At 37.1% G+C, this 14,660-nt stretch overlaps 1 protein-coding gene across 5 annotated transcripts in view; it reads right to left on the bottom strand.

Annotated features, from left to right (window-relative positions):
• Positions 1–2,799: 2,799 nt before the first annotated feature.
• The window catches only part of TOPAZ1 (testis and ovary specific TOPAZ 1), a 100,641-nt gene continuing 88,780 nt past the window's right edge, over positions 2,800–14,660 (bottom strand). For all 5 annotated transcript variants that reach the window (XM_042999253.1, XM_042999254.1, XM_015545202.2 and 2 more), the window contains 4 exons: positions 13,917–14,081; positions 12,004–12,207; positions 6,675–6,858; positions 2,800–3,042 (listed from right to left, as the gene is read on the bottom strand). In XM_042999253.1, the coding sequence (XP_042855187.1) occupies positions 2,823–3,042; positions 6,675–6,858; positions 12,004–12,207; positions 13,917–14,081 (773 nt within the window). In that variant the 3' untranslated portion in view covers positions 2,800–2,822. The remainder of the gene's footprint in view (positions 3,043–6,674; positions 6,859–12,003; positions 12,208–13,916; positions 14,082–14,660) is intronic.

Here is a 14,660-nt window from a genome sequence, read left to right as displayed (position 1 = left end):
GGCATCTAAACAGTGTTGCTCTTTGCATTTCAGTTTCCATTTATAGGAAAGACTAATTTATAAGCGGCCACTTAGCCTTCTCCACTTGTCCCCAAAGGCACCTTAAACTTAACGGTGGTAATCTCCAAACCTAATCTATTTCCTAGGTGCCGCAATTAAGTAATGGTAGTTATAGTCACCTGGTTTTTTCATACTAGACAAGTGGGCATTTTTCTTGACATCTCCTGCCTCGTTTCCACTACCCTGTTCACGATAGTGTTCATTTCATATCCTATCATATGGTAAAAGGTGATGTGAAATGTTGGGGTCCAGGAGCAAATGGTCAAGAAAGAACTGAGACATCTCCAGTGCAAAAAAGTGAGTGTATTGAAGCACAGGACCCTGGGCAGAAAGAGCTGCACTGCACTTGTGAGGAATGGCTGATAATAGACTTTCAGGTTGGGAGGGGGTCAGGTATAGTGTAACTCTCTAAGGAATTTGGAAGCAGGTTTTCCAGCACCTTGAGAGGCAAGCTGTTGTTAGGAAAAGGTCATTTACAATGGTCTATAAAACCTTAGTCAAGAGACCCTTCAGATGTGTACCAGTGGCCCTGTGCTTGGAGGATAATTGCTAACATGTATCTTGGGAGGTGGGGGTGGGGATGGGTAGAGAGTTTCCAAAGGAATTTTCCAAAGGATCTTTGATCTAAAGGGTCAGGTTACTGTCAAGCTAAGGTTGCCTTTAGCAAAGTATTAACACTGAGACAGCTAAGATCCTGGAGGAAGGTTGCTGTCTTCCTCAAGTACTTGTCAATACGCTGTAAGTGATTAGGAAGTTTAATTTTTTCCCCCTTTGTTCTCCACATTAATAGGCATTTTGCTAAGTGCTAGGATTTAACTTTTTTTAGTCTTGGGAGGGTGCACTTATTCCAGTGATGCTATTATCATATTTTGAGAACTTTAAGAAATACTTTCAGTTCTCCTAGTCACAGTTTATTATTCACCTTATTCAGACTTTTTCTCTAAATGATTTTAAATTATGGTTTAAAGTATCAAATCAAGGATTGAGAATGATCACCTTGGACAATGACTGTACTACAGATCTTGAGGAGGACTTCAGAAAAGGAGTTTTAACTTCTTAAGGCGGTTAGGAATAGTACTTGTTAGGGTATCTAGATTGTGGTATACTTGTTTAAAATACTATTTTCTTTAGCCATACCTAATGTAACAAATTACAGATTTTCAAAATACATGTAGTATTCTAAGATACAATAAAGGAAAGTTACTCAGAGGGTAATTTAAAAATTTTTGGTATAACTTAGAAGGTGCTCTGGAATTTTAGTGTTTGAATCATCTTTCAATAGTATTTATGATTCTAGATTACAGATGTAGAATAGGATTTAGAGACTGGACTGTGTATACATTATTTCATACCCAAAAGCTTTATCTTTAAACTCCAGTGACTTCCTCATGTACTTCCCTTTTATATCCCCCTCTCATTAAATGCTGCACTATATTCAGTTTGTGATTTATCATTGTTTGGATTTCAGAATAAATAGGGATTTACTACATTTAGGTTTACCTAAGTTAAAGAGAAGTAAAGTAATTTGAAAAGTCATTTTTCTGTGTGGGTAAACCATCTGCATACTTCAAATTTTTTTGTTTTGCTGGAAGCCGAGCTATCCCAGCCTGAGTGGCAGGGCCCGGGCTGTGGACAGATTGGTGACTGCAAGGCACCTGCCGACAGGGAAGCTTCTTGTCCTCCCGCTTTTAGGTAATTTGGCCTTAAAACTACCTGGGGTATTGTCTGTTGGGGAATTGCCCTCGGCAGGCCCTCTGGGAAAAGAACCAGTAGGAAAGAAAATAAGGTTCCGCAAGAAACGTGCGGCCTTACGTTTAGCCCTTGCCATTCCCCATGGAGACTCCTCTACTTATAGGAAGGATAGCCTCGTACCTTTGCCAGCAAAGAGGGCCTGTATAGGAGAGACGGATTTGAAAGTCCCACTCTGGCAACTAAGGAGTGTATCTATAGACACAGGTCACTCTAATCCCTAGGCCCACTTGGCGCCCAGGAGGCATTCCAGATGATGACTGAACCTAGTCGGTTAAAGTACAGAATGGTTCATTGGTTCCTAGGTGCATTGTCTCTCTGAGAATGTATAAGGCGTGGGTTTCTAAGGCCCTCTTGGCCCTCTTCCTGGCACCTCGGACCCAGGCGAATACTTTTGTTCTTCAAAACCACGAATGCTTCAGGGAAACAACTAACAGGTTGTGTCCCTCTAACTGTTCCACTTGAGGTGTTGAGAGATAAGTGACCTTTCATGAAAACCGCAAAGCAAATACTTTATAGATTATAGATAAACGTAGATACATAATAAAAACAATGAAAGAAATTAATAAGCAAAGGGCAGGAGGGAACGTTATGAGAAAACAATCATGTTATTCCTTATTGGGTGATGATACATAGAAACATTTTCAAAATTAGGTAATGTTAGAAAAACATAGATGACGTATGCTACAAGGAAATCACTAGCATATATAATGCCACGTTTGGTACAATAAATTGGCCAGTTCAACACACCGCTGTTGTCTGTGTCCATTTTTATTTTAGTTTTAGTTTTTTATTTTCCAGTTTTTTATTTTAGTTTTATTTTCACCGACGCTGTTCTTCCTTCGGGAACCCCTGGTTGCTGGAGCTGGTCTCTGGCAGTGTTTGGAAACTATTAACTTACTATAAACCAATAAAGGGCAAAAGCTGAATATAGTGAAAATTGTCTTTACTTTTATTGCCTTTTATTTTCAACAATGATTACTTGAACTTAAAAAAAAAAAAGCCTTTATTAACTAATGGTTATTGAAAAGCCAAACCTTTCCAGCCCACTTCATATTCTCTTTCAACCATTTCAGGGCAGAACAATGTTCCAAACTATAAACCTGTTCCTTATTAACATTGACGGTCATGTGCTTAATGAAGAGCTTTGGGTCCGATATACGAGCAGCCATAATTAGTCTTTCCACTGCAGCTTGATAATCATCCTTACTCCGAGATTTGTCTTCTTCACATCTACAAAGTGAACACTTCCCGAAGTCAGAAACTGTTAAAAAGGAGTTCTATCGTTTCTCCAAAAGACAGTACTTTGCCCTTCCTGGTACTAAGCTATAAGAATCTTTTTACTATTTTCTTCTAACAGTGCCTTTCAAACTTGTTTGAACATAACACACAGCAAGAAACACACTTTATATTGTGACCCGGTGTATACCCTCCACATCAAAATGGAAATAAGAGTTTCACAAAACAAGACTTACCCTTATGACAATGTACTCTATTTTCTCCTCTCTTTTAGTTTTGTAATAACGTTGCAATCCCCTGAACTGATTTCACCAACCAAATAGGCTACAACCCACAGTTTGAAAAACACTAATCTAGAACACAGATAATAACCTCTTTGTATTTTGAAAATTGATAACTGCGTAACTATTTATTGTAATATGTACAAAAACATTGAGTTTAATCAAGTTTGGAGTTACTAATGGTCATATGTTTTACCTTGATATTAGCTATTTTTAGTTATAAGCATATACGTAATAGGTAGCTAACATTTGGAACTGTCGCTATGTACCTTTACTAAATTTCCAGTTATTTTATTTAGTCTTGATTTAAGATTCTTCACTAAGTGCTCAGACTTACTTTTCTAATAACTCTTTTACCAGTCTCCAACTTTCATAAAATTCATACCTTATGGCTGTTTATCATAAGGGATAGGGAATGGGAAGTACATACATTTTTTAATGTTTACTTATTTTTGAGGGTGGGGAGAGCAGAGACAGAAGAAGTCACAGAATCCAAAGCAGGCTTTAGGCTCTGAGCTGTCAGCACAGAGCCCTATGCTGGGCTTGAACTCATGAACTGAGAGATCATGACCTGAGCTGAAGTCAGAAGCTTAAGCAACTGAACCACCCTAGCGTCCCTGGAGTGGGAAGTATTTAAAATAGAGATGTGGCTGTTACATTAGGCATCAGTTGTTCTTTATGTTCACTGTATCCTGCTCTTGGCACCTGTAGGACCCAACAGCAAGGTCCAAGAGTGAGCCGACCCACATCAATACCTTAGTATGGTACAGAGTGGTGGGAGTGAGGACTTCAACTTAGAACAGAAACTTGTCACAGAGAGGAAAGACTGGTCAGGCACCTTCTACTACATTCTGGCTTAGAAACTGGTGCCTGGGATCTGGTAGACCGGGCATATGCCAACTATGTGCACTTTCTGAAAGTCTAAAGATGCATAGGTTCTCTCAGAGAGAGGTTAGTATAGCAAGGCAAGGCTCAGTATGCTGATGACAATAAGAGAAAATAGTATTGGTTAGGACAAAATTAAAGATCTAGGCATGTCACTAATTTGCACTGAGGTCACAAATAGCAACCAAGTTCAACAATGAATAAAAAGGCTGCATATGTGTGGGGAGTCCTGAGAAAACCAAACCCTCATTAGGAAGATGGGGAGCCGAGATGCCTCATGCCACGTATAGTGCATAGTAGTAAACAAGGAGGCCCTCAGAAAAGACCTGTATCAATAAAGCTAATTTAGTGAGTTTTTAAAAAATTGTCGACCTAAAATAAATTATTTCATAATTCTCCTCCCTTTAAGTATGGGCTAGATTAAATGACTCGTTTATCACATATAGGATAAGGGTGCCTGCCTGGCTCAGTTGGGGTTGTGAGTTGAAGCCCCACACCGGGTGTAGCGATTATTTAAAAAATAAAACCTTAAACAAATGACTTGCTTATCACATATGGAACAAAGCAGAAATGACAGTGTGTAACTCTGGACACTAGGTTATCAGATGACAGTTCTTCCTGGGTCCCTGAATTTCTGGAAGTTTTGAGGACAGAGACAGTAACTACCTCTTGTTCTGAATTTCAAGGATGTTTATATAGTGAACAACCTTGAAAGACAAAGATAGGTCCTCCCTCTGGAGCAAACGATAGGTTTGCTTACAGCCTTACAAGATAGTGACGGTGTTTCCCTGCAGAGCAACAGGGCAGGCATGCTTATCATTTATAGTAAGAGACTTAGGTTCCCCAAAGTTCAAGATTCCTCTTCTGTAAGAGGGCCCGGTACCTGTGCAGGTATCCACCAGGGCCCCTCTGTGGGACTTGGGAGCAAAACCAGAGACACAGATATGCATATAATCATACTGCTTGCTGTACATAAGTAATAACATCCTCTGTCTCCAGTGCAAGCAAGAGTCTTACGTCTTATGCTAGGATCCAGGACACTGTCAGCCTGCAATTAGGGTAAAATTCAGAGCCTTCCCAGTTCTTGATATAGCTCATGAAAGGCACTGTAGCTTCCTCCTTGTCTTTTTTTCTCTTGGATCACTCACTCAGAGTGTCATAAAGACACTCAAGGAATGTATGGAAGGACCCATGCGGCAAGCAACTGAGGATTCCTGGCATCAGGCACGTGAGTGAGCCATCTAGGAAACAGATCCTCCAGTCCCAGTCAAGCCATCAGGTAGGTGACTTTACCTCCTGACCCACTACCTCAGAGACTCTGAACCATAACCATACTGCTAAGCTACTCCAAAATTCCTGACCCACAAAAACTAACATAATGTTTGCTGTTTTAAGCCACTACATTTTGGGATAATTTATACACAGTGATAGATAGATAGATAGATAGATAGATAGATAGATAGAATATCCAATCTGATGATGTGGTTTATGATACCATTAAACTGAAGCAAAATTCTTGTCAAGAAACCCTCAAAACAGGAGTTCCATGAGATCTTTATTAGTTTCCTGGATAGGCTAACAAGAAATTGGGAGTGGTGTAAGTCTAAATTCTGGGACTTTGAAAAAATTATTTAAAGAGATACCAGTCTGGTCCAACAGCTAAATTGTATGCATTTGTAACATTTTAAATATAGACACTAGGCTGATGGCTTTATTTTCAACAGAATTCTTAAAAAAAATTTTTTTAAATTTTATATTTGAGAGACAGAGAGAGAGAGAGACAGAGTGTGAGTTGGGGAGGGGCAGAGAGAGAGAGGGAGACACAGAATCTGAAGCAGACTTCAGGCTCCGAGCTGTCAGTGTAGAACCTGATGCAGGGCTCGAACTCACGGACTGTGAGATCATGACCTGAGCCAAAGTCGGATGCTTAACTGACTGAGCCACCCAAGCGCCCCTCAACAGAATTCTTGACTGAACCAAATTCTTGACTGAACCAAAAAACTATCACATATTTTCCTTTTAGACCTGGTTCTTAGATCTTCTGTGTTGACCAAAAAGGTAAATAACTTAGATACCTATCTCAAAACCATCAGTGCACAAGAAAGATACATACCTAAAGAAGGCCCATCTCTTTGAACAGCATCTTTGGAGTTGTTAACGTGTTTATTAAATGCTATCAGCTTGTTCGTTTTAAGTCTCAGGTCAAATCCTTTCTCAATTTAAATGTTACCAAAATTTGTAAATGCATACAAACACAAGTATATACATATATATGAATATGTATGTGTATATATACACACACACGTGTGTAGAAATGTGTTTGTGTATATATGAAAATATTTATGCATAAAAATATATAAAATATGTATTACAAAATATAAAGTAGAGATAAACATTTACATCCTAGGGCAGGTGTAATGATCTGCTTTTAGCATGTAGTTAGAAGTTATATCAACCAACCTTTTCAAAACTATCTGCAGCATCTGTGTAGAAGTTCCAGGACTCTGAATACTACTAGCATTAGATACCAGGAAGATTTCAATAGCTAAAAGCATTTCAATCTCAGATAAATAAGAAGGAATCAGTAGAAGTTTTCGGTATAAATTTCCCTCCAATGGTGGATAGCAACCCAATGAAAGAGCACCTGGAAATCAAATAACAGATCAAACTTTATTAAACCCCAACAAGTGAAAAACTAGATTTCCAAAATATCCACAGGTGATAACTACTTACATCATAGAATGATTCTTCACATTAGTAGGTTTATTATACAAATTATATGGTGGTGAGCTTATCCTAATACATGGGAAATTATTCTTTGTAAAATACTTTTGAAACATTAAGTATGAAGTAAAAATATATATTTAAAAAACTCTCCTAAAAATGACTTTTGAGCCTCATCGTGGCAAGTGACCATTTATTTCAAGCCACAGTCAATCAATACAACATAATTTTAGAATAACTAAAAAACCAGAATAGCGACTTGGGTTTTATTTTAATGGGATCTGGTCTAATAGCAGCTACACAGATTTGTAATTATTGCCTATCTTGAATTATGAATCCAAAATGTAGAAAAAAAGAAATTATAATTTGAAGATTTTGTCACATATATTATACTATTTTTTAGCACTTATTTATACTGCTGTTATAGTTTGTATAATAAACATTTACTGTTGTAACCACAAGAGACTCTTAACAATAAGAGAACAAACTGAGGGATAATGGAGGGAGGTGAGTGGGTGATGGGCATTAAGGAGAGCACTTGTTGGGATGAGCACTGGGTGTTGTATGTAAGTGACGAATCACTAAATTCTACTCCTGAAGCCAATACTGCATTGTATGTTAACTAAAATTTAAATTAAAATAAATAAATTAATAAAATAAAAATGGAAAAAACACATGTACTGTTCCTACTCTATGTCTGGCATTGAGCTAAGCACTATTTAGATATGAAAATAAAATACATATCTTAAAATATGTATCTTTCCTGTAGATGGTCAATGTGTTGTAGCTATACTCACCAAGTAATGTTCTAAAAATTTTACTTTTCAAGAAAAGAGATTTAACTTTTAAACTGTTTAGGTGCTTATTACAAATGATCTATACGGAAAACCCCTGAAGTCTTGGGGTATCCAAACTGTATATAAACAATATTATACTGTCATATTTCACTGAAACCAATTTAAATCTGTATGTAAAATTTGTTTAAAATGTTGTGTTAAGATAAGTTTCTTTAGGGGCACCTGGGTGGCTCAGTTGATTAAGCGTCCAACTTTGGCTCAGGTCATGATCTCAAGGTTTGGGCTTTTGAGCCCGCACCAGGCTCTGTGCTGACAGCTCAGGGCCTGGATCCTGCTTCGAATTCTGGGTCTCCCTCTCTCTGTGCCCCTTCCCCAGTCACACTGGAGGTCTCGGTCTCTCTCTCTCTCTCTCTCTCTCTCTCTCTCTCTCTCTCACTCTCTCTCTCTCTGTCTCAAAAATGAGTAAATATTAAAAAAAAAAAGTAAGTTTCTTCAAGAAATCTAATGCGGATGATGACTGCTAATCTTTGGGGGCCTACTATGTGCCAGGTACCCGTGTTAAACATAAACACATAAGTTTTCCCTCATTTTAACTGACAGTACTACCTTTGAAATCAGGTATACTGACTCCTACATTAGGTGAAGGGCTCTGGCAATCACCCCAGCCTCTGACTCCAGATCTCGGATTCCTAACTACTAGGTAGTTCCACTCCCTAGGTCGCTTGCAGGATTAACATACTATTGACTCATTAACTTTCTGACTATTGATAGGTATAATTTACATACATTCTTGTTTTACTTTGCTGACCGGAAGAGGAAAACAAAAAATAACAAACTGAGTAGAAATTTACCAACATTATTTTTCCTCTAAAAGCAAATATGAAAAGAAAAATATTCCTATTCAGTTTTAGGGGAGGGAAACATACTGGAAAGACACACTAACATCTCCCCTTCCTGACTTTTTGGCTGAGAGAAAATCAGTATTTTTAGGACTAGGGAGAACAAATCAGGAGCATCAGGAAGGCAACTTTACTGTCCCTGGACAGTTTCTTTATGATTAGTTCTAAAATAAAAGCAGAGCCAAGCCATTAAGAAAGTGAAAGACAACTGACAGACTGGAAAAAAAAATATATTTGAAATTCATGTATCTGACATGGGACTTGCATCCAGAGTGTGTGTGTGTGTGTGTGTGTGTGTGTGTGTGTTGTGTGTGTTGTGTGTGTGTGTATGTACATATATGTATATATATGTATATTATGTGCATGTATTCTTACAACTCAATAATAAAAAAAACAAAAAATGTGCAAAGAAAAAAATGGGTAAAGGATTTAACAGAAATTTATCCAGAGAAAATACACAAATGGCTAATAAGTACTTGAAAAAGTCACTAGGATCATGCAAACCAAAACCACAATGAGATACCACTTTATATCCACAGGAAGTCTAAAATAAAAAACACAGTGTAACAAGTGTTGGTGAGGATGTGAGGAAACTGGAAATCTCAAATTTGGGTAGTGGGTATATAAATACAAAATGATACTGCATCTTTGGAAAAGCAGATTTGGCAGTTTCCTAAAATGCTAAAAACAGATTTATATGAGCCAGCCACTTTGATCCCAAGAGAAATAAAAATATATGTCCACACAAAAACTTGTATGTGAATACAGCAGTGTTATTCATAATAACTAAAAACTAGAAACAACTCAAATGTCCATCAAAGGATGGATGGATAATCCCATACAATGGAATATTATTCAGCAATAAAAAGGAATGAAGTATTGATACACGCTATAACAGGATGAGCCTTGAAAATATTACACTAATTACACGAAGCTAGTCATAAAAAACTACATATTGAAGGATTTCATTTATGTGAAATGCCCCAAATATGCAAATCTACAGAAATAGAGTCAGTTAGTTGTTGTCTGGTCAGCAGGAGGCATCCAGGGAATGCTAATGTGTTTCCTTTTTGGAGGTGCTGAAGATGTTCTAAAATTAGATTGTGGTGTTGGCTACACAATTCTGTGAATATAATAAACACTAATGCATTGCCTAAATGGCTGAAATTTATGGTATGTGAAATTATTTCAGTAAAGCTATACAAAATATTTTTTAAAAAAGCAAAACAAAGGCATTGGCAGCACAGTCTTAACAAGTGCCTTGATGCAAAAGCCATCAGCCTAAAATCCAGTACTACTGGACCAATTATAACGCTTTTCTAGAGTGTGAACTATGTGTGAAGATAAACCTAGAGAGTTCCAATGATATCTGAAATGTCAGCATTGTCAGGTAATAAGATGTTTTTGAAGACTGACTGGTGAGTATACATCACTCTTTTCGTTTTATAACTCAGGCACATTAAAAATACCAAAAATACTCTTAGCCCTATACCTAACCTGCATAAGTCCCAGTAGTTCACTGCATATGAAATTAGACATAGATGTATTTAAATTATTATTATCATTTTTAATTTGAGACAGAGAGAGAGAGCATGAGTTGGGGAGACAGACACAGGGAGGAAGGGAGGGAGAGAGGGGGTAGGGAGGAAAGGAGGGAGGGAGGGAGGGAGGGAGGGAGGGAGGGAGGGAGAGAGAGAGAGAGAGAGAGAGAGAGAGAGAGAGGGAGAGAGAATCCCAAGCAGGCTCCACACTCAGTGTGATTGCACGAACTATGAATACTCACTGTAAATGGGTGAACTGAATTTGAATTATATCTCAATAAAATTGTTAATAAAAATTTTAACAAATGATTAAGTTTAGCTGCTTTAAAACAGAATTTTATTTCCAACTAAGAAACAGAGATTCATAGAAATCTCATCTAACTGTTTCCAAGTTTATGTTTTGTTCCTATGGCAGAGAAACACCTTCTATGGCATGGTCCCCAAATCGCACAATTATTTTGAAAATAAATAACCCCACTGATACTAAAAACTAAAATAAAGAAGTTACAGCAAAAAGTAGTATATATATACTTTGTGTGTATGATTTCTAGTAATCTGCAGGGAAATAGTACAAGGAGTTGAAACATAAGTTGAAATGAGGTGTTTATGAATAAACAAATCTACGTTTCCTCTGAATTTCTGATCATTTTTAAAAATTGTTTTTAATTTTATTTATTTATTTTGAGAGGGGGGAGGCAGAGAGAGAGAGAGAGAGAGAGAGAGAGAGACAGAGAGAATCCCAAGCAGGCTCCATGCTGTCAGCACAGAGACCAATGTGGGGCTTGGTCCGTCAAAACGTAAGATCATGACCCAAGCTGAATCAAGAGTCAGGCGCTTAACTCACTGAGCCACCCAGGTGCCCCTAAAAAAATTCTGCTTTTAAAACTTCTTTTGATTGTAACCTACAATAAGAGGTACATTTTACATATTGACCTGGTACACATACATGGATATATGTAACTGAAATGAAAATTTTATCAAATAATACTTCATCTTACCACCTGTAATGTAAGCTAATGTTTTCTTTCCTATTTCATTGGGGAAAAGTTACCACCTGCTAAACGGCTGGTAGTGTGAAAAACACTCCCAAGTTCAGAGAGGTTTCTGGGCTGGCAGGGGTGGCTGGCATGTTTGGCACATCTGGCACAGTGGGGACATGTAGTAGGCACTCGAATGTTTGTTAGGTACGTGGCAGTGATAGAAACGTAAATTTGGGACAAACTAGTGCAGGAAGGCAGAAGTGTTTTCTGGGTCTCGACTCTACATGAAATTACTTCCAATGCAAATACCTATGAGGTGGCTGGGACTAGAGAAAGCATTAGTTTTCCAGGCTTATTGGTTAGAGAGAAACAACTGTAAATAGATTAATAAAGTTCTTTTACTAGGAACCACGTGAAAAACCTATGTGTCATGTTCATTGTAATGGCAGCCTCTGTACTTCTTATGTGGCCTGCTATCAAATATTCTAACTTATGAATTATAAAGATCAGGGATATAGCAGGGATGAATAAAATATATAAATATTCCTATTGTTTTACTCCTATATATTTATAAGCTATGTCAACTGGTTGAAATTCTTTCATTTATTTCCTTTGTGCACCCTCAAGTGGGCATACTAACGTGCAAAGAAATAAAGATATAGTAATTAGAAACAAGAAAGAACACGTTTCAAGAGAGAGAACAAATCTGTGTCCACCATTATCTTTGTGTATCAACTGCTCCTTTTACATATTTAAATGCCTAGTCATAGACATTATGCAAGGATTCTTGGTTAGAAAATCGAAGTCAAAACCAAATTTCAAATATAAATTTTTAAAATGCAACTTACTTTTGTAATGGGCTCTGGCTTTGAGCCATAAACAACTCCTTCCCAAAGAAGTAATTAATCTTCTAAGAAAGGAGAGCTCAATAGGGATGTTCTTTGAAATCATGAAGTCTGCCACGGAGGATGACATACCAAGACTGTTGCTTTCTATACAGGCATCTAGAAGTTTATTAAAAAGAAGGCTGTACTGTGAGACCTCCACAGTTTCTGGAAAACAAAAAGGATATAATGAAATCAATCTTAGTCTCTCAATCTTCCCTCTCTCACTACTTTTCTTTTCCCTTTGCTCCTGTTGGGATTTTCCTACCCACCATGGGAGTCACAGTCGCTAAAATGCAATCATATATTCTCTAAGAAACAAGCATTCAACAAAAGAAACCTCCTTCATTTACTTTGGAACAAAGAATAAGAAAGGAACCTTGTAACAATGTGGGTGAAACCAGAAGGTATTATGCTAAGTGAAGTAAGTCAGGCAGAGACAGATACCTGTTTTCACTCATATGTGGAATTTGAGACACTTAAGACCATGGGGGAACAGTAGAGAAAAAAAAAGTTACAAACAGAGAGGGAGGCAAACCGTGAGAGACTCTCAAATACAGAGAACAAACTGAGGGTGGATGGGGAGGTGGGGGCGGGGGACAATGGACGATGGGCACTGAGGAGGTAACTTGTTGGGATGAGCACTGGATGTTGTGTGTAAGTGATGAATCACGAGAATCCACTCCTGATGCCGAGAGCACACTGTATACATGTATGTTAGCGAAGCTGACAATAAATTATGCTTTAAAAAAAAAAAAAAAAGGAAGCTTGACAACTATTGCAGAGGCTACATTAACACCGCTGTCTGTGATTCCACCTGCGACTGCTCTCCCAAATGAATGACTTGCACAGTTCTGTTTGCACTGTCTACAGTTCAGACCTCAGACTGAATTTCCCATGACTAAAAATAAACCACCGCCTCTAATATTCTCTCTCAAATTAAAAACAAATCCTTTATTAGGTATTTATCGTTCTTTCAATTCCTCACTTAGAAGAAAGTGAAGTCACCTTGGAGACTGTGAAATCTCTTATTCCCTGTATTGTCAGTTCAATCTATGACCTAGATTTTGGTCTTTATCACTTCATCTGTAGCATCCTTTAGTGATCCAGGCCTGAGCAAGAAGTTAATCTCCTTACCTTTTAGTCTCTTCCTAAACATCTCCACCAATGGAACTTTCCTAGAACACGTACTCTGATAAAGCACTGTGGGAGGCCCTCAGGTTAACATTCTCATGAAGTGGCAACTCGCCACTCTGAAACCATTACTCAGTTCATTTTGATCCAAAGCTTTTGCTCGTGTTTCCCTTAACGTGGACCCCCTCTGGTCTATATAAAACTTGAGTGTCAGGATTCGAGAACACTACCTACTCTTGTCCACATTAATATTCCCTTTCTTTGAACTTGTCATTTCTTCCATTTATTTCATATTTTCCTATGTTCCAAGGTAATGGAAACTAAGCTCTGTATTTAATGTTAAGTAATAAAAGAAAAAGTATTCTTCATTATTCTAATGCAATGAATTCTTTTACGACACAAAACTTGCTGGGTCATTATTGTTTGCTGCTGACCTGACAGAGAGGGAAAGGGGACTGACGAAAACAGTTGAGGGAGGGAATGGCTGACAACCCAAAGGTAAGCACCTCTGCTTTTGAAAAACAAAAACAAAAACAAAAACAAAAACAAAACAACAGAAAAAAAAAAACAAAAAAGAGAAAGAAAAAAGAAAAACATATTGAATTTGCAGAGAACACATTTAACAGAAAATAATTTCATTAAAAATATATGCTGGAATATAAAACTCAACCAAAACAGGTGGAGAATGGTTTCTTATTTAAACACCAGATGGACATTAGAATTGAGGCTTTTAAAAAACATACCTTGAGAATTTTGAAAACCTGGTAGATTTTGCAAAACTTCAAATGTCTGTCTATAAAGGCTCTTGGCTAAGATTTCATGTGCAATTGTACAGAGCAGATTATGTCGATTGAGTACATCCAGTCTATCACAAGGCCACAGTGGTGTATTGATGATCCATTCTGATTCTTCCAAAAAGAAAAAAGTACTAATACTTTATACTATGTAAATTACACTTAAGAGTATAATTACAACTAATGTTTTCAAATATGTTTTGTTAAGTATCAAAATTTAAGTATGTGTATTCAGAAAAGATAACAATAACTCAAATTTATTAGAAACAACTTGTATAGTAATGGTCACTATCCTAAGGGGATACAAACGAATGAGTACTTTGTTATACTTGTTTTTTAATTTTTCATTTTTCTAAGTGTACTAACTAGTTTTTAACCCTAAGGTTAATGTTTATTTTTACATGACAAAAATGTTTCTTTGGTAGTAAATTATTTGTTATAATGTAAAATATTTGTGTGGACAAGTTTAACAATTTTATAATAAAGAATACATAAATTAATTACTTTTTGGTATTTTGGGGAATAGCTTCCCCCCCCAATTTCTTACATAAGTTTTATTACAAGATAGTTGATATGTGCACAATATATAATGTATGTAAGTTATAAAAGCAAAATAACAAACTTTTATGCACGCTTCACACAGCTTAAAAAAAAGAGAATATTACCTATAATGCTGAAGTTCCTTAATTTCTG

Source organism: Panthera tigris, chromosome C2 (assembly GCF_018350195.1).
Source record: "Panthera tigris isolate Pti1 chromosome C2, P.tigris_Pti1_mat1.1, whole genome shotgun sequence".
In the NCBI taxonomy this organism is placed as follows: domain Eukaryota; kingdom Metazoa; phylum Chordata; class Mammalia; order Carnivora; family Felidae; genus Panthera; species Panthera tigris.
Note: the sequence above shows the minus strand (reverse complement) of the source record. Positions and strands in the feature narration are given on the sequence as shown.